The sequence below is a fragment of the Miniopterus schreibersii genome (assembly GCF_964146895.1).
Source record: "Miniopterus schreibersii genome assembly, chromosome: 2".
NCBI lineage: Eukaryota > Metazoa > Chordata > Mammalia > Chiroptera > Miniopteridae > Miniopterus > Miniopterus schreibersii.
The window spans coordinates 182,347,169-182,370,218 of NC_138102.1; the positions used below are offsets into that span (position 1 = coordinate 182,347,169).

At 46.6% G+C, this 23,050-nt stretch overlaps 1 protein-coding gene across 7 annotated transcripts in view; it reads right to left on the bottom strand.

Annotated features, from left to right (window-relative positions):
- MRTFA (myocardin related transcription factor A) overlaps positions 1 to 23,050 on the bottom strand; it is a gene marked incomplete at its 5' end in the record, with an annotated part of 151,195 nt that overhangs the window by 10,903 nt on the left and 117,242 nt on the right. For all 7 annotated transcript variants that reach the window (XM_081130597.1, XM_081130599.1, XM_081130598.1 and 4 more), the window contains 5 exons: positions 221 to 352; positions 813 to 988; positions 4,723 to 4,884; positions 5,630 to 5,705; positions 8,022 to 8,077. In XM_081130597.1, coding sequence (XP_080986723.1) covers positions 221 to 352; positions 813 to 988; positions 4,723 to 4,884; positions 5,630 to 5,705; positions 8,022 to 8,077 — 602 coding nt within the window. The remainder of the gene's footprint in view (positions 1 to 220; positions 353 to 812; positions 989 to 4,722; positions 4,885 to 5,629; positions 5,706 to 8,021; positions 8,078 to 23,050) is intronic.

Consider the following 23,050-nt stretch of genomic DNA (forward strand, 5'->3'; position numbering starts at 1 on the left):
AGAGCCTGGCACGTTGTGTTCAGTACATGGTGGCTATAACTGTGACAGTCCCCAGAGAACAGGAAGCACTCCCGCATTACCTCAGTGACCTGTGCGAAGCCCTGACCTGGGAGAAAAGATACGCACCCCATCCCCTGCAGTTGTCCCCACACTGGAATGAAGTCCCGGCAGGGCTCAGAGGGGCCTGGGGTAGGGAGGACTGTCAGCTGGAGAATTGTACCTTAATGAGCGTGGGGGCGGGCTTGGCGGTGGGGACCGTGGTTCCATTGGTGAGGCTGAGAGGCAGAGGAGGCTGCTCTGCCAGGAAAAGGGTTTCTCCGGACTCTGGGCCCACTGGGAGTTGAGACACAACCTGAGAGAGAAGGGGGAAGTGAGGACACCTCCCTTTCTGGCTGTTCCAGAGGGCGGGGCGGTCTCCAGGTGGCAGTGAATCCCAGCCCTGCCCTGCCTGGAGGTGGGTAGCAGTCACTTCCTTGGACACCATCACTGTCAGGGGGCAAAGAGAACTAGAAGAGGGCAAGGCAGAGGGTGGTGAAAAGATTACAGAACTGAATGAATGGATGGGGGGGCTGGGGCAGGGAGGCTAACAAACCGCAGGCAGCCCAGTGTCCGCCACCTGGGACCACAGGCTGGCTGAGATGGGCATCGGCTGCCAACCTCCCTCCTCAAGCAGCCAGCTCTTAAGCTCCCAGGCCAACACCCCTCCCACTTCCCTTACTTGCCTGGTCCAAGCGAGGGACCTCACACTGGGCAGCTCCAGCAAGTCTGGGGCCCTGAGGAGCAAGGGAAGTACGTGGAGCAGGTCAGCTCACCTGAGTGGGGGATACAGAGGTGGCACTGGGCAGTGGCTCGCTGACTCGGGCTTCCAGGGGTGACGGCACTGAGCCCTGGGACTCATGGCTGGCAGGCTGCTCAGGGGATAAGGCGTCGCTGCTGTCCTCATCAAAAGAAGAGCTGTCTGCTACTTTCGGGTAATTCACCTGGCCCACTGAAAGCCAAAGCCTGATTAAGACTCCTCCTCTGGCCCCCAGAAGGGAAAGAGGGGTGCTGCTCACCACCCAGAGGCTGTCCCAGCAAGGCGCCTGCCCCTCAGCCCCCTCAGCCCCAATGCCCCAGCCCAACAAGGCAGACAGAAGGGAGACCCACAGCCAACCTGCCTTGTGGGTCCAAAAGAGCTCTAGAAAAGCTCATCATCATGACCCCGAAACGAAGGCTAGGGAGAGTCTTACTAGGCCATTCAAGCGCCCCCCTGGACAAGGAGAGGCCTGCTCTCCCACCTCTTTTAACTCTATACTACAGTCAGCCTTGAAAGTAAAGTTTTCCCCTCCCTCTCTGCAGCCTGCTGCCTTCTCTGCCTCAGTTTCTCTGCTGTTAAAGGCACTTTATTTCCATCCTATGGCTGCACAAAACTTTCCTCCTCTTCTCCCAGAGGCTTGAAGATCCTGCAGTGAGGGCTCTGAGTCTACGAAGAGGGGCCTGAGGAACACAGGCAACAGTCTTGGGAGTGCAGCTCCTCCCCTGGGCTGCCTAAACAAGGGCCAGGAGCATTCCAAGGAGCTTCTAGGAAAAGGAACACCTGCCTGCACAGGTGAAACAGGAGCACTGGAAGTATGGTGACCTCCCTTTAGTGACTCCCAGAATCCCAAGGCCACCAGAAGTAAAACCCATCCTATGGGCTATTCTCACCCTGACCTGCCCTGCCCTGGGCCACTCCAGGTGCTTGTGGGGCTGGCTGGGGCCAGGCTGGGAGGGAGAAGCAGGAGGAGCAGCGTCCTGATGTGGAAATCCCAGGATACAGACAAAAGAAAAGATGGTAACAGGGGCAAGTAGGATATTTCAAAAGACCCATGTCACAACACCGCCACAGCACTGTCGGGGAAGAGGTTCTGCACCAAGCTGCTGTCCACACAGGAGGAACTGAGCAGTGGCCACGACACGGACATGAGCTGCCGGCCACACCTGGGGAAATCTGCTGTGGTGGGAAGACCACAGAAAAGGAACAAGAACAAGCCCGTAACTCTCCCAGCAGACTTCCCCTCCAGGGCCGTGACCTGAGGCTCTCTCCTCCCCTGGGACCTGGGAAGGAAGCCCCTGAGTCTGTTCCTCCACCAGCTGACTGTGGAGATGGAGCCACAAATGCCCGTGGCTGGGCTGGCTCACCTCCCCCATCTGTCCTAGAAAGGGCATGCACACCGTGCGCAGAGGGAACGGAGATTGCTGACCACCGTGGACTTCCTGCCAATCACACATCCAGGTTTTCTCCCATGAACTAGTACCCAGTGAGGGGACCTGCTATGGGACAGCAGCCACATGATGGAACCAGGATGGAGGAGCTGCAGCTGCACACCCCAAGGTCCATCCAAGCCAAAGAAGCTGCTGGCCACCCTGAAGAAGCCCGAGGCCCGGTGCAGGCCAGGGTCATAGCAGTCTGTTCCTCTCTACTGTGGCCAGCTGTGGGCTGGGTGCGGAGTGTGGAGGGACAGAGACAGGGTCCCTGCCCTCTGGGAGCTTATGGTCCCGTCGCCTTGGAGCACAGTATATGCTCCATTAGAGGGAAACATGGACATACGGATACTGAGGAGACACTGAAGAGAGGCTCAGGGAAGACTTTCTGGAAGAGAGGGCATTGGCATGAATCTCACAGATCAACTGGGGGTGGCCTGGAGGAAAGGGTGTGAGTGTGAGCAACTGTGGGTAAGGAAAGCTCCTCCCATGGCCCCCTTCTCCTAGGCTTCAGAACTATCCCCGCCCCTCCTAAGTCCTCACCCCACTCCTTCCCCTCACCCCGTGACTGAATGGGCGGCATCTGTTGCCACCGCTTCCTTGCCTCCTTCTCATTCCTCAACCCTCATGGTCTGCCATTGCTAGCAAATGCTTCTTTCTCTCCGGTCACCAGTGATGACCTCACTGCCAAACTAAACTACTCCTAGGTCTTAAACAAGCCGTGCTCCCCCAGGCCTCTAGGACACTGCCCCTACTGTCCCGTCTCCCTGGAATGTCCTTCCGTACTTCTCCACTTAACAATGTGATTCAACATTTGGGTTGACCCCAAATGTGCCATATCATCTGTGGAGCTTAGCCACGGCCACCGTCCCCATCCCTGAGAGGAGCCCATCTCAGCAGAGCTCTCCCCGCACCTGACCCAGAGCCCACCATACAATGTTGTCAAGTACGGCTGGCACTGCCAGCTGGCCTGTGATGAATGTGATTGCTAACAGCAGCAGCCCGCCCATAAGTCTCCCCAGGCATCAAGGACTGTGCTGGGCCCCTTGCCCTGCAATCTAGGTGAACGCTATGTCACAGGGCCACGTGCCTTTCTGCTACACAGTGCTGGCATCTGCTCGGGAGCCAGACCCTGAAGTCACTTGTTTATATATCATTCACCTGTCAGACCGAATTCTTTGAGGGAAGCGTCAGTGTGTTCATCCCTGTACCTGCAGGATCTCACGTGGGACCTGGCGCACTGCCAACTCTCGGCCAACATTTATAAGGTTTTGGCTGGCTGGAGAGTCCAGAACTGACCTTGGCCCAAACACTGGCCTGTAAACTAGGGGCTGTTGTCAGAGTCTGGTGAAGATCTGGGTAGAAAAACACTGAGATGAGGCAGATGGATGCCAGGGCAAAACAGTGATAAAAGGGCTGTTGGGGGCCCAGGATATGCCCACCTCCAGCATGGTGGTTCCTACACTATGACACCACTGTCTGCAGTGCAGAAATGCCCTAAAAACCAGTCTCCTCTGACCCAGGCCCAGAGCACAACTTGCCATGCTTTGGGGTCTACTCCTGTGTTCCCCTCTCGTGTCCTCCCCAAAGTCTCACTCATCTTGGTGGAGCAGTTGAGCCGCCTTCCCATGAAGGCACAGCTACCTCTCGAGGGCAGGACTGCATAGCACAGCCTTGCTCACGTTCAAGTTTTGAGTCCACTGTTGCAAAGGAGACATATCTGTACCAATTACCAAAATCTGAGGGAATCATGTCTGACCACCTGACTGTGGCAAATGAAGCCCTGCCAGCCTCCTGTCTCATGTCTTGACACCCCTCTTCCAGCTCCAAGTCTCACTCTGCCTGGAGCATGTACCTCTCTCCCATGCACACACTACTTTGTACTCACCCTGCAGCCCCAGCCTTGGCTGTGGCATCCTCTGACACTGTACCCCACTGTAAGGGCTGGGTTGGGAGGCCCTCTCTGTGTGCCCCCTACAGCACAGAACTTACTTCTATTTTACCTGCCTGTGTCTACCCCTAGACTTGAGCTTCGTAAGGCTGAGGTGCTTGGGTCTGCCTTGTGGGGGTGTGGTCTTAGCACCTATAGCACTGCTCAGATCAATCAATATGTGAAAAGTGAAATTATCTGTGGAAGGTGCCAGGCTCAAAAACAGATTTCACTAATAAAAAACCCCAGTAAGATTCTAATCTCTGTCATTTCCACATATTCACACACATCGATCCTGACATCCACTTACCCTACGGGAGAGGAATAAGCCCTGAATTTACAGAAATGAAGGTGGACAGAGGCCTCTCTGTTATGTGCTTGTTGGCAAGATCCCTATGGCCACTGACACTCTCCCAAGCTAATACAACCTGTTTATTAGGCTCTCGCACCCTGTACCTCAGTTCCCCAGGTCAAAACAGGAAGTCAAAGGGCAAGAAGCCCAGAGCCTTCCCCCGCCAGCCCCCTACATTTGGCCTGCGGGTCCACAGGGGTGACTGGGGCTCCCTCACCGATGATGGCTTCTTTCAAGCTGGATTCCACAGGCAGGATATTCTTTTCCACCAGCTCCATGGGGCCAGGCCTCTGTGCGATCTTCTCATTGAGGTCATCAGCCAGTCGGGCTCTCTTTAGCTTCAGCTGCTTGGCCTGGAGGGAAGGCTCAGCCGAGGTCTCTGCCCGTGGGAGAGAATGGAGTGCAGGAGGGTGTAGAAATGGGCCTGGCTTTGCCCTGGGAACTCCAGAGCAGCTCTCCTTCCCTCTGGGGAAGGAGCAGAGGCCATCAGAATGCAAAGCGCAACCCAGGCAGAAAAGGGTGGCCCAGCTTAAAGTTTCACGAAGACAGAAGAAGGGGCCCCCATTGTGGGCAATATGTGGTCACACAAACAACAGTCACCAGGACCAGGCCGGGCCAGAGGACTCTCTGAGGTGGAGCTACAGGGCTGAAAGAGCAACCGACAATGAAGTGCCCTTCTCTACTCTCCCTCAAGCTTGCTGTGTTATGGGGGCAATTTACCTCCCTGATCTGGGCCTCAGTGTCTTTGTCTGCAAAATGTGGGGTTCACCCTAGGAAAGTTCTCTTTCAACCCCAAAGATAGTTCAAAATGAAACAAGCAAATGCATATTACAAACAGGTTTTGGAGGAGAGAATTTTATATGGAGAGATGATGAGACCCAGGGCCTCCTCATGGCCACAGGAGAGAAGAGTATGTCAGCCCAGCAGAATGTGGTCATGCTTTTATGGGAATTCCCAAACCAGTGATGGCAACCACAGCGCTACTGTTTTACCATGTTAAGGCTCTGGCTAACCCACTGCCTACAGAAATAGGAGTGATAAGAAAGGGAAGAAGAAATGTGGGTGATGAGGTGGTGAACACACAGTGAGAACAAAGGTTTAGAAGCATTTCCATTCTAACACACCTTCCAAAATGTGCATCCTGACCAACTCCGATCTCTCTGGCCGGGAACGAATCTTCCGTTTCAGATAGTCCTCTGTCTATAGAAAAAACATAACAAGAAGCTCTCAGATCCAGGTCACAAGCTTATGGTATAGACAGGATCAAAAAGCAGCTGTGGCTGTTGGTCACCTCTGCAGTCCCCATGACCTCAGAGTGCAGGGTTCTGAGGCCCAGAGAGGCCTAGGGAGGGTGTATCCACTTCCAACTGTACCTGCCAAGGGCACCATCCATCAAGACCATTTGTCATTCTGATGGACTACTGATATATATGTTTAAAAATCTATTACTTTTACTGTCATAAAAGTATACATGTTCATAAGAAAAACGAGAAAATTACAAAATAAAACATTTGAATCATCCATTGTTAGTATTTTGGGGTATTTGTTTCTAATCATTCTTCCATGCAGAAGACAAGTTTAATTTTGCAGAGTTGTAATCATACTGAATATAATGTTATATCTTGTTTCAAAAATGTGCATGATCTTATAAGCATTTCCCATTCATTTTGAATGACTGCCAAACGGATACTAATTTTGACACATGGTGTCATAGCTGCAGTTCCTTAAAGTCCAATGTCCTCTTTCCCCATTTCTGAGGCTCCAGACAAACAGTCCCAGAGCCATCCCACTGCCTGGCGCTCATGTTATAATGTATATAATGTGGCCTCAGATCTGTCCGACTCCAGAACCTGGGCTCTTAACCTCTGCTCCAGAAATTTTCAAACCACAGGTCAAGACCATTAGTTCAAGACCAGCAGAGGATGGGATAGGACAAGGTAGAGTAGAGCAGAGTAGAGTAAAATCAGAAAATAAAGAATCAGAGCACACTGCATGTGGTAAAGTTTATAAAGACCTGGTTCTGCCCTGCCTGGCCCTTGTCAGCTGCCTGGGCTCTGACTGGGCAGCCTGTGCCAGCCCTGGGTTGGTGCTGAGCTCTTCAGAAGATGGTTTAAAGCAGCCATGGGCTCTGGGTCTATCACTCCACCTGCAGTGGGCAGAAGAAAAACTGCTCTGGATGCTGTGGCTCCTATAGAAGATGCTAGAACAGGTGTCGGACACTGCAGATCTTCCCAGCCATCAGAGGCAGGAGTATTTGCTAAGCCATCTGAAGTTCTGAGCAGTGGCCAAGGACAAGGCAGAATACAGTACTGATTAAGAAAATACCTGGAGTCCACAGACCAAGGTTTGAGTCCCAGGTTTGCCACTTGCTAGCTGGAAAAATTATTTAACCTCTCTTAGTTGCAGCTATAAAATGAAGATAACACCTAATTCACAAGTGCCAATGTGAGCATAAACAAGAAAATGATAGAATTTTACATTAAAAGTGCTCAATAAAATAGCAGCTGTTCTAAGGGGCTCATATCTACTCCTTGCCTGCTTGAGAAGCAGTGCAGGAAATGGTGCCAAGCCTTACAAATGGGTTGGGGGGCACAGGCAATGCCATTCCTCTTCTCCCCCGCTGTATCTCTAACACTCCCAGCACTAAAACAGTGCAGTGTGTTACTGCTTTGGTTCCCAGTACCTATGACCTCTTTCCTCTCATTCTAAGATTTAATCATGACTTTCCCTTAGAACATTAAAATAAATAGCTTAAAAAGGGAAGGCAGTAAGAAAAGTCTCAGAGGTAAACATTTCAGTCTCTGAAAGAGCTGTGGGTCTTAGGGTACCTCAGTCTGTGGCCCTCCCTTTGGAAGGTTCTCTTCCGTATCTTTTACGTGAAAGGCAAAAATGAAGGGGGTTGGAGGGGGAAGCGTGTTTTGGCGACTTCCCCATCTCCACCCACACTGGGCAGCAGAATATCCCCCTGAGGCCCCCGAGGGAACTGAAACCAAGGGGGGACAGGCAGCAAGCCAGGTGCTACAGCATGAACCTGGGCTCAGAGGCAGGCCTAGCTTCTGCTTCCACAGCCTCCAGTGGCCACTGGCCACTCAGGGCACATCAAGACCAGTGAATGCCCATTCTGGAGAGGTGTGGGCAGTGCAGTCACTGACATGGAGGCACATGGAGGCACCACGGCTGGTGTTCATGTCCTAACATCCAAAAAAGGTTAAGGTGGAATTAAAAATGGGAAAATACTAGTGGCCTCCAAAGCAATAGGAGGGAGGATTGGTGATCACAACATACTCTTAAATGTAGTAAAGGAGAAAACTCATTCTGATCATGTTCTGCATCAGTGAACTGGGAGAGGCTGGGGGGGGGGGTGGATGAGTAGACAAGGCAGAGCTTGCTATTTAGAACAGCTGTGAGACAGGGGTTGGCCCTGGAGGCATGTGAGACTAGAAGGAACAAAACCAGCAATGCAGGGAGCTCTGATAATGCCCTTTGGACGCCCTAGAGGAGAATTCTGTGTCTTACCCTGGCCCGCTCCAAGCTCCTTCTCTGTTCATGAAACGCAGCTGGACTTTTCAAAGCTGTTGGGAGAATAATCATAAGAGAATTGCTTTATTAAGGAAGCATCATGTCTACTGCTACAATTTACCATGGAGAAGGCATCTTGAATTCCAGTTAATTTTAGTAGTTCTGTTAGGATCAGCTGAAATGAAGAACACACACCCGAGTCAGCGTATGCCTCTATGGTTCAGCTGCCCCACCGAAACAATTCTGGTTCCTTTGTTTATAATAGGAATAGTCATTGGCCTAAGCTTAGGCTCTATAAAGTGCACCCATCGAATATAACTTTAAAAAATATCCTGGACCCATTAGCTGTGCTGTCAGCTGGACAATCCTCATTGATCAGTCAACCTCCACAAACAGCTACTAGGCCTCACCTTACTCTTGGGGAAGGGGGTGGGAGGATCAGAGCTGCATGTTGGGTCCCCCTGACTTCAACCTCATGAGGAACCACAAAGTGACCAAATTGAATGGGGCTGTTAAACAAAAAAGACATGTCTACTCGGGTACCATTTCCTTCTTCATTTCAGCTGATATTAATAGTGCTACTAAAACTAACTTGAATTTCATCTCTAAGGACTAAAGGAACTTCACAGTGATTGTATGTTTAACCCTGGTGCACACACACAACCAGCAGCTGACAAGAAGGGCTCTCTGCAGTCCCTGTCAAGGACTCAGCTCTATTCTGGGGCCACCACCACCACCGGGACCACAGCTCTTGACTCAGCAAACAACGCAAAGGGTGGAGACCAAACTGACCAGAACATTCCAGGACCCTCTACAAATGCGGCACCATGAAGAGAACTTTGTGTCAAAAGCTCGGCTACAGTGAGAAGTGATGAGTTGGGACACTCTGAGGATAAGAGGAGAAGAGGCCTGACTCACTTCAACTAGGGAACAGCAGCAATAAGAGAAACATTTACAAGACAGTGGTCAGTTTCACTTCTGCTGCCCTAGAATTTCAGAACAGCTGCAAAACTGTGCAAGGAGATAACTTTTGCTAGGCTGCTGGCTGTGGTAGGAGTGCAGGGGTAGGGAGACGCTAAAAGTAGCAAGAGCATAGATATGACCCTATCCTGCCTGAGCCTTTGTACTTCCTCCCTCCATCCCAACACTCCCTGCCCCCCGGGTGGGGGCTGCTGAGCCCGAGCAACAGCAGTCCCAGAACAAAGCTCCAAATGTCCCATTAGTACTTTTTTTTTTAAATTTAATCTTGGCATTAAAAAAAAAACACCTCTTAAAAGACCAGTTGAGAACCCACCCCATCTTCTAACAGCAGGGGGAGCTCTAGATTTAACAAATGATCTCTTAAGGAAAAAATAGCACAGGCTCCAGCCCCAACTGAACAGAACATTCCAGGGCCCTATCCAGGCTACCCCAGCTCTGCTCTTGGGAGGTCTCTGGGCATCTCGGTGGGTAAGCAAACAGACCCAGCAGCTGGTTCTACTGGGTAAGGCTGGTTGATGTCCAAAATCAGTCTCCAAAAGCCCTAATACACAGGAATCTGTACTAGGCATATGGACCAGCAGAGAATGAACACACAGCCTTACTCTCTCCTTAGAGAGCTTATCACATGGATGAGACAATAAGCACAAAGAATCAAAGGGAAAACTCACAGTGTCTGCCCTACCCCATCCCAGCTTCCTTTCTGCCTTTTCTCCACGGCACTCCTCACCAGCTGACATCCTCTACAGTAATACTACCTCTCTTTCTTGTTTATGGTCAGCCTCCTACCATAGGAGAAGCTTCATCCAGGCATGGCAGGGGTTTTGTCCATGTCTTTCATTTCTGACAGTATCCTCAGCGCCTAGAGTACCCAGCACACAATTCATTCAATGAATGAATGAATGTTCTGTAAGAAACAAATACAGAGTATACACGTGACAGGAAAACTAGAGGATTCTGTGGCACTAAATTCTCATTTGGACAGCCAGAATTATGGCTGTCATCTGGGTTCAAAATCTCACAGAAGTCCTGATAGAAAAATCAAGGCGCCTGGCCGGGTGTGGCTCAGCGGTTGAGCATCCACCCAGGATCCAGGAGATCGGGGTTCGATTCCCGGTCAGGGCACATGCCCGGGTTGCGGGCTCAATCAGTGACTCTCTCATCATTGATGTTTCTGTCTCTCTCTCCCCCTCTCCTTTCCTCTCTCTGAAATCAATAAAGATATATTTTTTTTAAAAAGAAAAAAAGAAAAAGAAAAATCAAGGCATCCTGTTCTTGCCCCGGGTTCTACCAGTTACTACTGGTGTGACACAGTATGACTGTTTTTGGGGTCTCATTTCTTCCTTCTGTACAGTAAGAATCTGTCCACCGCCCAGAACTCTTGCAAGAGTGAAACAAGAGTGGCAGTGCTCAGAAGCAAACGGTGCACTCAGCAATGCCTTTAAGGTGCTGCTGTCATCAAATGCAGTGACTGGGTTGAATCACAGATTCGATTCCCGCACAGGCCAGCTAGTTTCTGTACCATAGTCACACATTATCTGTCTAAAAACCTGGCTGACTTGTTGCCTCAGCAACCTATGTTGGCTATCTCAAGGGCTAAGACACAAATCCAACTTCTGGAAAAACAACTCGCGAAGCCCAGAATTTGACGGAAGGGAGGTGTATCATCTTCACATACAAGGAGGACGCAGCACTGATGGGGACAAGTGGCAGGTGAGCTGGCTGTAGTGTATGTGACTTCCTGTTTGGGTCCACTGCGCTAAGGAAGTTTTCACATAACAGCAAGGAAGAGACTAGTATTTACCGAGTGCCTACTTAGGTCACAGGCACTGTTCTAGGTACTTTAATACTCCTAAAGATTCCAGCTGGTAGGTCATATTTCATTTTACAGATAAGAACAGGCTCAGGAAGGGCAGGAGAGGCTAGCAAATGGCAGAGTTAGGGTGATAACCTCAGTCTCACCCTCAAGTCAATAGTTCTTTCCACTCCTCTGGGCTGGTTTCTTAACTTCTTCAAAAAGCAGAGAAGAATGACCCCACCAGACGGGGCGGCAAGGTGGCTTCAATTACACACAGCGCTTACATGTAAGGCTGAGCGCAGGCCGCGTGGAAAGGTCAGCTCAACCACAGCACTGAACATGGGTGTAAGGAAGGCTCAGAAGGGTTCAAAGTGACAAGCACAGAAAGAGATGGTTCAAGACCCAGGTCTCACTGGGGAACTTAAGGGGCAGCCTTCGGCACTGACACCAGATGAGCTGGGAGGGGAATGAGAAAACCAGAGGAATTCATTACTTGCTCGGGACCTGGTTAAGAGAACCAGAAATGAGGGCCAAGAAAAGAATTCCAGACAGGAATTACCAATTCCAAAAGACAGTTCCATTTTGTAACACCAACAGCACATCATTATCATCTCATTGAATCCTCTGGTGGGAGGAACAAATATTCCAGTTTTATACGTGATAAAACCAGCACTGCAACAAGCTGTGAGGTCATCTGTCGAGTGGTGGACCCAACCCAGGTCTAGTTCCATCTTCCCTTTCTTCCTTCTCTAAGCCTTCTGACAACTGTGTTGGTTTCTCTCAGCCCTTGAACTGCCCACTCACTTTGTGCAGCTCTTTCCATTTCTAACTCTGCTCTCTGATAGCAAGGTCAGCAATTCAACAGCTAATTCTGACAGGTGAAAGAAGCAATGACCCCTCCTCCTTCAGGACTCTGTCAAGGCTCCTGTCAGGCCTTCTCAGGTTCGTTTGGGGACAGACTGGAGCTGGGGCAGCCAGTGCTCATCGTGCACTGGTGTGTGATTTCGGGAGGGCACCCCTATGCGTGTCCAGACAGCTTTGTTAAAAGCCATGGGTGCGGCAGGTAGGACGAGATGGAGGGGTGATAAACAGGTAGGTCCTGGGGTAGAAGCAAATGGCATTCACAACAAGCTTCCATGCTAAGGGAATGAAACACGAGAAAGCCCAGCAAAGCAGAAAATAGGTTGTAAACTTTATGCTTTTACTAGTTGTGGAAAAATCCAAGACTGAACGTCAACCTATAAATGTGTCTGACCAGAAGGGCTGCATTCATCTTGGACCTCCACCTCCCTCTGCCTGGCTGCCTTAATGGTTCTGTCAGAGGAGCCAGGATGTTACTCAGAAATTTCATTTTCTCAGAAACTCCTAAAAGGCAGTTTCTGAAAGAGAAGCCCCCAAAGAGCACCACAAACCCCAAAGCTGTGCATACTGTTTATAGGAATACACGTTTTTGCTGTTGGAGGGCAGTTCTCGATCCTTTCCTCCCACTCTCCAGAGCTGGTTCTGCTGGAACACTTGCATGGCTTTGTGCGAACAAAGGGAAGTGTGCAGCACGTCCTGAAAGGAAAATAACCAAACTCTCCACGGAAGTCAAATGCACAGAAGTGGCTAAGAGGTGTGGCGCTCTTAGTTTCAGTTCTGATGTGAGCCCCACCTCTGGCTGGCTGACCCACTGCTTAAGACTCTGCTCCCTCCCTCCAGCGCCTTCTTTCTCCCCTTACACGTTTGCTGCATTAATTAAATGAGGTCATTGTGAACTAAAAAGAGAAATGGTTTCAACTTCCATTTAAAAATATACAGTCGTCCCTTAGTATCTGTGGGAAACTGTTTCCAGGACTCCCCACAGATACCAAACTACCCTTATATAAAATGGCGCAGTATCTGCATATCACCTAGGCAATCCTCCCTTATACTTCAATCATCTCTAGATAACTTATAATACCATAAATGCCATATAAACAGCTGTTATACTATATTGTTTAGGGAACAATGAAAAGAGAAAAAAAGCCTGTACCTGTTCTGTACAGACATAACCATCACAGGCCTGACTACACAGTTCACGTCAGCAACCACGTAACATTTTTTCCTGAACATTTTTACCCCAAGGTTAGCTGAATTCATGGATGCAGAACCTGGAGATATGGAGGACCAACTGCACTGTCATCCACTTCCAAGGGGGCGCTCAAAGACATGTTCAGTGTGTCTACAGGCTTTGTGGTATACGATGCAGGAGCACTGGGATTGATTGGTCTTGATTTAATCTAGCACTGAAGAGTACATATAGGAACCCTTGAAAACCAACCAACCAACCACATTAATTTAGGGCATTAAACAGCACTTTCCCATCACCAGCCCCAGATTTATGTAAACATGAAGGCAAGTGAAAGTCTAGGATCCACAAAGCAGTTCTGGAAATAAATCTCAGCAAGGAAGGATAGCAATTAACCATCAAAACTTATTTCCTTGTCATTATCATTAAAAAATATTTATTAGGTGCCTGGATCTGAATGTCACTTTATTAGGTGCTGACATAATGAAAATAATAGCTCTCATCCTCAATAAGACACTATGCCAGAAGTTCTCCACCAACTCTGTATTCAGAGAAACTCAAAGGCCATGAACACAGAATAGCTAACAGAGGTCAGGGTGCCATGGTCCAAGGAACCCATCTCTTAGGCAAGCCTGCTGGATCCTTTTCACTGCAGAAGCAACGGGCATACACAGTGCATCGGTGCGGGCGGGGTGTGTGTGTGTATTTAACAACCTAGGTGGAAAACTAAAATATATTCATCCATCTATCCAATGACCACAGTAACTACAGTAAGTCCTCACTTAATAGTGTCAAGAGGTTCTGCAACTTTAAAGCGAAATGATATATCATGAAACCAATTCTACTACAGGCTATTGATGTAAACAAAAATTCCTACATCTCATCAACATTATAATAAAATGATGCTGAAGGAAGCGATGTTATTCGAGGACCCACTGTACTATGCTAGTTAGTGAGAACAAGGATAGGGTCCCATCCCTCAAAGGCAGCTCATGGTCTGCTTAGGAAAAAAAGACAAATAAAAGATGAAAACAGAGGTAGTTTTAAGTGCTACCTAGGACAGAAGAGGCAACATTCAGCCTGAGGGAAGTATGTGAACTATCCAGGTAGATTTTACAGAGAAAATCCAATGAATAGAATAGAATCCCTACAGGCAGACAAGGAAGAGGGTCGGGAGGTCATCTGGGGCAAAGGCAGAGCATGAAGGTGTGACCACGCTCAATTTCAAGGGACTACAAGTAGTCTGACATGGCTGGACCTAGGAGTTCATATGGGGACGATGAGGCTGGAAAGGGAGGCAGGGCCCAGCCCATGAAGAGCTTTATTTAATGTATTACTGCAGGGACTTCTGCGTCTGGGAAGATGTAGCAGACATATCTTTCTCTATTCCTCGCACTAAGTACAACTAGAAACTCTGCACATTGCATATAAAACAAACATAAGCAGGTTCTGAAAGGTGGAGAGAAGGCAGACAGGCTAGGGCCCTTGGGACCCAAAGAGTAACACAGCAGTGAGTTTCCTGTGTTTCCTTTTGCTTCATACATCCCAGACCTGGAGTTGAAAAAGTCAGCAACCTGGAAATGCCAATGAAGGCGGACCAAAAAACCCTCAACAGAACATACTCTCACTGGCCAAAGGACCACGAAAAGGGCAGCCTAGCAAGACAGAAAATTTTTAGACAATAATCGTTCTATTCCAGCCAGACACCAGAAGGAGAAAAAAAGATAGCCTCACCCTCACCAGCAGAGGCCAAATCAGGAGTCCAGCCTTCTCCCTTTGCAAGACTGTAATAAGGTACCCCAATACCCTTGCCCATGCAGTGTCAAAGAAGGCCAGAACTGCATCGGTGGGGTGGGGGTGGGGAGTTATTTCTAACTTGATATTTTACGCTAAAAATAAAACGAGCAGAAACACACCTGGTAATTGGCACATATTCCTGTCACCTCCATGGCTGCACTCACATGCTCTCTTTCCCATGTCCCCCTTTTTTTAAAAAAAATATATCTTTATTGATTTCAGAGAGAGAAAAGAAGAGGGGGAGAGATAGAAACATCAATGATGAGAGACTCATTGATCGAGCCCACAACCCGGGCATGTGCCCTGACCAGGAATCGAACCCCGATCGCCTGGATCCTCGGTCGATGCTCAATCACTGAGCCACGCCTGGCCGCGTGCCATGTCCCCTTTTAATTTAGAATTTTTCAAACCCCCAAACACTGAAAGAACAAATAATGAACAGCCCTATAACTGACCTAGATTCACCAGTTCTTTTTTAGCTATATTTGTTTTACCTCACTCTCATTTGCACACAGGAATGCACACATTTTGTTGTTTACAGAATCACTTGAAAGTAAACTGCAGATAACAATCACATTTCTTCCCTAAATTCTTCAGTGCACATTTCCTAAGAAAAGGACATTCTCTTACATAACTAAATACCTGTATCACACCTAAATTAATATTAATTCAGTAATATAATCTCATTTAGTCCAAATGTGAATTTCTTCAATTGCCCACAAAATGTCTTTCATAGCTGTTTGAATTTTCCCCCCTCAATCCAATATTTAATCAGGAGTCATACACTACATTTGGTGGTTGTCTCCTTAGTCACAACCTAGAACAGTATTCCTACCTTTTCCATTTTTAATGGAACTGAATTAAATATGTAAGCCGGTTGTCTTGCAGAAAGAATGTCCTATATTTTGAGTCTGTTTCCTCATGAGAAGATTTAGGTTAAACATTTTTGACAAGAGGACTACATAGGTGATGCGTACTTCTTAGTATCAGGAGCACATATGTCATGTTATCCAACCACTGATGGTGCTAAAAGTTTGAAAGGTGACACCAGAGCATCTCACCCTTTGTAATTAATGTTATCTGTGGGGTAATATTTTGAGGACATGTGAAAATCCTGTTCCCTAACCACCATTTACTTAATGGTTTTAGCATCTACTGATGATCCCTGCATGAAATCAATTCTGACAAGAACTGCAAAATAATAAGAACTGCATTTTTACAAGATCACTTAGTAGTGATCAAGAGGCCATTTAGAAAAACAAAGTGGAATGACTGGGTGAATGGTGCCATTAAAACTCCCAGACAGAGGATACAGGAGGAAGCTTGGGACAGGGTGGGAGAAACTGTGTTCAGTTTTGGGCATGAGTTGATTGTGAGACATCCTATTAAGAGATGTGCAAGTAGGGGGAGATGGTGTGTATACACAGGTGTGTGTGTGAGAGATCTAGTGATAATGTGATACAATCTGTAGAGACAGAAGACAATTATTTCCCAGGCTGAATCTAAGGAAATCCCAGAATTTAAGCACAGGTGATAGAGTCCAGCATAGAAACCTGAGGTTCACAGAGCAGGAGAGGGCTAGGCAAAGAGGAAGCATCAAGAAAAAGCATGTAGGTAGAAAAAGAGAGATGCTAATAGTGGACGGGCAGACGAAGTAAGCCTTGCAACGTGTCTAGAGGATTACTTATCCTAAGGACATGGCTAGTGGACTCATAGCAACCGAGGTACATGTCCTTGGCCGGAATCAAACCGCAGGCCGGAGCTCTAGCCACTGAGCCAAATTGACCAGGGCACTCCCAACTGATTTTAATCTGATCTTCCACATTCTGCTTTCTCCTGTTACTCCTCTGGAAAGAAACGCCGCCTTGTCCATTTCTCTAATACTGGCCGTGGGACGGCAGGGAGGACTTCAGCGAGCACAAGGCCCGCTCCCCACTCCTCTTCCCTTCAGCCGTCTCTTGAGGGGCCAGGGCAGCGGGGGAGAGGAGTCACTCTCCAAAGTTAACTGAGTCTTTTGCCACACCCCTGGGCCTAGCTCAGAAGTCTGTCACACACTCAGGGCAGCTCAGTTACTCTGCCAAACTGACCACTGACATGGTACAAGGCCACAGAGAGGCAGGCGAGGCAGGCTTTTCCCAGCACTGGAGACGGGTTAGGAGTTCTCCATACGCAATCATTTTATATGATGCGGCCTTGACTGCCTTAGAAATTTGCCATCAACTCCTGAATTATGCGGGCAGTGCCAGCCTCTACTCCAGAACTCCTGGGGAGAGGAGAATAGCCACCGTCTACACCATCAGTAAAAATGAAAAGGGGAAAGATACCAGCAGCCCTTGGTCCAGTGTTTCTCCAAGTGTAGTTCAAGAATGTCTCTGGAGTGCTGACTCCTAGGCTTCAAGAATTTTAACCATTAGTAAGCTCTCTGAGGATTCTGGTGCAACTAAAATTTAAGAAGCCATTGTTTCCCTATCCAAGAGGTAGAGGAAAGGTGATACTGCTGATGAGAAAGGAAAGATCTTTATTTGCCCACTCTCCACCAGCAGGGGCAAAGTGACTAAAGAGTACCTTCCTCAACAGTTTACTCAAAATTTCCACTCTGGCCTGTGTAGGTGCTCATAAATTGGCAAGCAGTTTAATCTCCTGAACCCCTTTCAGGATCAATGTTTTGAGTTACAAAGGGTGTGTTTCTAAGTGTCAAAGGATCAAGGCTTTTTGCCATTCTCCTCACAACCCAGGCAAGAGCCTGATTCAGCAGGGATGGATTCTGCACACTGCTATTCGAATCTAGGGCGTGACCGTGACAGTCAATGGAAGGCTGCACAGAAATGTAGTCCTTGGTCTTAGTGCACAGCAAGTGAGGAGCACAGAGGTTCACTGGTGTCAGTACAGGAAATAGGGAGGGTCACTTACCTGCTGAGCAACGAAAGCACAGAGGTTGGCTGTCACTGGTGTGTGAGGGTTTAGATTATTATCATTAGCTAGACAATTTTTCTTAGGATTCTGTATCCAAGCAGAGCAGAGCCTCTTAATCTGGGGAGCACTGTACCAGCTTTAGATTATCTATGAATCCCTAGAAACTGTGTGAATTTGGGGTGCTTGCTTAGGCAACTGTCTAGTGAGAGGATGTGTAAGATTTTCCAAGGAGCAACAATGGCACAAAAGAAATCAAGACCCTCTGATTTAACTGAGGGTTATTATGACAGATGTGGAAACATGCATGCCCTTGGTCTTTAAGTGTCACAACCCGCAGACAACAGCAGCAACTTGGAAGCAATTTTATTGGAAGACTTAAAAATGACAGGGTTACTCTCACCCCCACCAACTTTCACCTTACCTCACCAACTAGGGGTCCTGATTTGGCGCTATTTTCAAAGTTGAAATTTTGGTGAAAATACAGCAGGCTACCATCATAAAATTCCTATGTCAATAAGGACCATTAGACCATGAGCTTCAGTAATTAGCATGGGGTTTGGAGCCAGAAACCTGGACGGGATCTGCCTGTCTTTTAGTGGTGGTGTGACCCTGGGCAACTTGCATAACCCCTGTGAGTCTCAGTATGGCACAAAATGGCATATTATACAAACTACTCTAATGACTTAGCATTAAATGAAGTGAAAATACTTTGCTAGAAGCTCTGTTAAGCTTGAGACATTGTGATTGCTTTAATTTTTTTTTTCTGTGCCATCCTCCTTCTGAAGGAAACAGTGCACATGGAGTCAAATGCTGAGAGCTAAGTGGGCTTGACTTCCACTTTTTGTTTTACTGTTTTAGCTATCATACCAGAATACCTAAACAAATACCCTGCAACAGAGACAATTAACCAAAGAGTTGTGTCAACATTTCCAAAGACTGACCATGACCATGAAAACCAGAAGTAAGTTCATGTGAATCAAAGAAAGAGCTTGGGTAGTGGAGTACAGGGAAGGGACCACATATTCTGAGGCAAGCAAGGATTCAAACAGTAAGAAAACGTGCTTCATACACATCCTGTTTTGGTGCTCACGCTTGCCACCACCCTGTTTTGGCACCAGGGCTGTCACCCCCACCCGAATCAGCAGGAAAGCCAAGTACCAAGATGAATATAAGAAGTGGAGACCCAAGGATTCTAAATCTTTACCTTCCCAGAAGTGCAAGCTGTTCCAGTCTCGCACCCTTGACCCAGTGATGATGAAAGAGACTCCAGACTGGGAGACAAGGTCAGTGCACAATCTTATAGAGCATGAATATCAACAGGTACAGTGAATTCCAAAAGGTTAACATATCAGGGGCCAAATATTTTGAACCTGGACTTCCAAGCTTCTCTTCAACATAATGCCAGCCCTGTTTATATCTGGTTTTCGCACCATTGCCCTGTCTAATGCTCCAGATCAATTGTGATCCCAGTATATACACGCATAAGCTATCACCTCTTTTTAAGATTTTCTTTTCTTTTAATTCTCACCCAAGGACATGCTGAGAGACAAGGGAAAAGGGGAGAGAGAGAGGGAGGGTGGGGGAGACAGAGTGAGAGGGAGAGAAACATCAATGTGAGAGAGAAACATCAATGTGAGAGAGAAACATCAATCAGTTGCCTTCCATACACTCCCCAACTGGAGATCAAACCCACAACCCAGGTACTATATGTGGCCTGACTGGGAACTGAATGGCAATCTTTCAGTGCACAGGATAACGCTCAACCAACTGAGCCACTTTGGCTGGGCTCCCCTCTTTTTGAAGCCCCATAATCAATATGCCTAAATCATCTGTTTAGATACAAGCTCCAAATCAGCTTGCCCTTCTGCAAATAACGTCCCACTAAGCTGAAGAATTTTAAATTACCATCAACATCAGATATCTATCAGGGCTCCCCCCTGGGTGTATAATGCTTTAGGATTGACATTGTTTAGGTAAAATTAGTGAGTAGTTTCAACAAATGACTTTATAAACTCCTTTATTTCATTTACTATCTTGAAAAGAAGTCAGCCTTGGATAGCTTAGATATTTCCAAAACTAATTATTAGGTGAAACTGAATACCTACTGTACCTTTCAGATATTAAATTGTATCAAGAACTTGTAACAAGAAGACTATTTTCCACAGCTTGTTCAACAGAGCTCCCTGCTGGATTGATTCTTCTTTTAATTCGACAATGAATATGCTCAGAACGTGAACACATACATAACTCACTCTAGAGTCCTGTTTTAGGATTTATTAGCAACTGGCCAACAAGGAGGTTCTATCCTAGTCACTGACCACTGAGGTAGGAATATACCTACAATAGCAGGAAAAGAGATTTCTATCAGAAATGCCTGGGACAAAAGAGAAGATTTCTGAGGCCACGTGCCTAACACAATTTTCTCTCGGCTTCAAATCTAGGGAACAGGTTAGCCACAATCCTAGAACACATTTTACAAACGCCTTTTAAACTTGGGATTCAACTCCAGTTAAACAATCACATTCCTGTGCTCATTTACACAGTCTCAATGAGGTAGGGTTCTTTGCTTCTTTAAAAAAAAGTTATGGTGTACAAACACCTGAAATCAACATAATGCTGTACATCAATAATATCTCAATTAAAACAAAAACAAAAAAGGAAACTAGCTCTTTCATCCAAAGATATCTGTGTATCGAAAAGAGCCAAATGGATGAAACTAATGTGTGTTAGAGTGGGGTTCTGAGAGAAGCATGAGCCTGAGGGCACTGACTGGAGGGGAGCAGTGGGCCAATTACAGACCTTAGGGGACACCTTTTCTGAACTCTAGGGACAGCAGTTCAGAGACTACCACATGGAGCTTCTAGCAACTCCCAGTGGACTGGAGCCAATGGGAAATGACCACAGCCCCCACCCAAATTCATAATTTACAGTCTATGTTGAAACATGTATCTCTTCAACATTATAACACTTCACTTAAAAGCAAAACAAATGACATTTCCTTGAAGCCTACAATTTTGTCATCTTAAATCTTTTTACGTTAAAAAAAGGGGGGGGGGGCAACGTGGCCTCAAACCAGACCATCTTATCTATGTCCCCACTGGAATCACCACCCACTGGTGAACATTTCTGTCTTTTGGCAAGCTGCCCAGAAACAAACAAACAAACAAACAAACCCATTATTTCCAACCCAGCCACTTGTTTGTTTTCAGAGAATTTAAAAAAGAAGCATCCACTACCATAGAGAGGTCAAGCTAATTAAATAACAGTCCTGTTAATACAGGACCAAAAAGGGAACAATCTTAACAGAGAACCATGTTGGTTAGTGGTTCTTTGATTATTAGCAATTTTCAGAAATTGTTTTGAAATCCACTGGTAGGGAGAAAAGTGGATTTAAGGAGGATTTTATTTATTGAACTTAGTTCCTGTTCTCAAACACTGGTTTTGACAGAAATTAGTGATATATATATCTATATAAATATATAGATATATATATTAAAAGCAGCTTTCAGATTCACAAGATGGCAGATCAAAGCTAATGTTCCTCTCACTGTCTGCCAAGAATAACAGTGCCTGTATTTCAAAAGCATGAACAACTATCATCTCATGTATCTCCAAACGAATTTTGTGGGGCAAGTAAGACAGGTATTATTATCCTCTTTTTATAAAAGTTGCAGTTGAGTTCAAAAGAGTTAACTGAGTTGTCCAAAGTCACCTTGTTCCTAAGTAGCAGAGTAAGGTCTAAAACTCTAATAAAACAGCCATCAACCACATGTACCCATTTAAACTTTAATTAAAATTAAATAAAATAAAAAATCCAGCTCCTCACTCAAGCTAGTCTCATTTCAATTCCTCAACAGCACATGTGCCTAATGTTACAGAATATTTCTATCATCGCTGAAAGTGCTATTGGGCAGGGATGGTCTAGAGGCTAGTTCTTCTGAATTCATGGTAACTTGGGGAATAGATCACATGACATCCCAGGGCTTAATAAAAATGGACTGAAAGTGACAAAGTTAAATCAGTCTCTTTCTCATTACAAGAAAGTCTGAAACTTCAGGTTGGTTTATCTTCTTAGGAATTACAAAAACAGAAGCTAGTTTTTAAATTTTTAAAACTGATTTTTAGAAAGGGATGGAGGGGGAGGGAGAGAATGCATTTGATCCACAGTAGTCAGGAAGGAGAGTCCTGAAACTCGGTTTGCATATCTGCTGAAGAATAAATAATAATTCCAAGTTACAAATCATAAAAATACTATTATGAAGAATTTCAGATATAGAAGAAAAGGGATCACAGTAATCAAACCTGACACTTCCAGCCATTAAATAATCTCTCACAGAGAGTAAATTTTTTCTTGGTGTAGAGACTCCTATAGTCAGATGACCAGGAGATTTTCAGCTAACATTTGTTGGGGTCCAGTAAAGTAACAGCTTAAATTGGTTATAAGTGCTGCAACTGGGCCACACTGTCTCTGTGTAGACCACGTAGCTCACACTGACAGCTGAAGCATGACAAAGAGATGAAACTGTAGGACTGAAGGGTTAGGGAGTGAAGATGTGGCAAAATTTATTAAAAATACAGAGCTGGCCGTGGCCACTTTGACTCAGTGGTTAGAGCATCGGCCCACCAACTGAAGGGTCCCAGGTTCGATCCCAGCCAAGGACACGTACCTTGATTGCAGGCTCAATCTCTGGCCCTGGTCGGGGCATGTGTGGGAAGCAACCAACTGATGTCTCTCTCTCACATCCATGTTTTTTTTCTCTCTCTCTCTCTCCCTTCCATTCTCTCTGAAAAGCAATGGAAAAATATCCTCAGGTGAAAATTTAAAAAAATACTAAAAATATAGAGCTGCAGGAACTCATGACATGAAGCCACTCTTTCCAGTTTCAATGTGAGACACAGGGGGCCAACTTAGAGACCCATGAACCAGTCACAAGGAGCTGGCCAATTCGTTCACTTTTTCACTTAGCAACTTGTTTGAGCACCTTTCACGGTGAGGTAGTCTGTGAGGCCTGTGGAATGACACTAACTGGCTGCCCTCTGAGTTGTGTTGCCCTCACACTCTTTGGACTCTCCCAACCATTTGGAGTTAATGTTACCAATGACACTGGCTGGGTGCACAGAAACACCATTTAAAATGAAAAAAACAAGCTCACTCAAGAAACAGAGCAAGGTCCTTAGAGAATCTTTAAGACAAAAATAAGAATTTCTTCATGTGCTCGCCAAGGTACCAAGCTTTTCCTACTACGTGCATTTGGGAAAATAATAAACTGAGGGTTAACTATAGCATCAGAAACATATTACTTTGTGCTCTTCTCAAGGATTCACAACAGAATAACAAGAGGCAGAGGAGGAAGAGACAAATAAGTGTCTTCTCTTATATCCAGAAAGGTTACAGGAGACGTTTTTCTCATTTGTCTGGGTCGGAACTTCCATGTTTTCCTTTAAAAGGTTATTCCTCTGCAGCAGCTTTCATTGCCAGAACATTTTTCT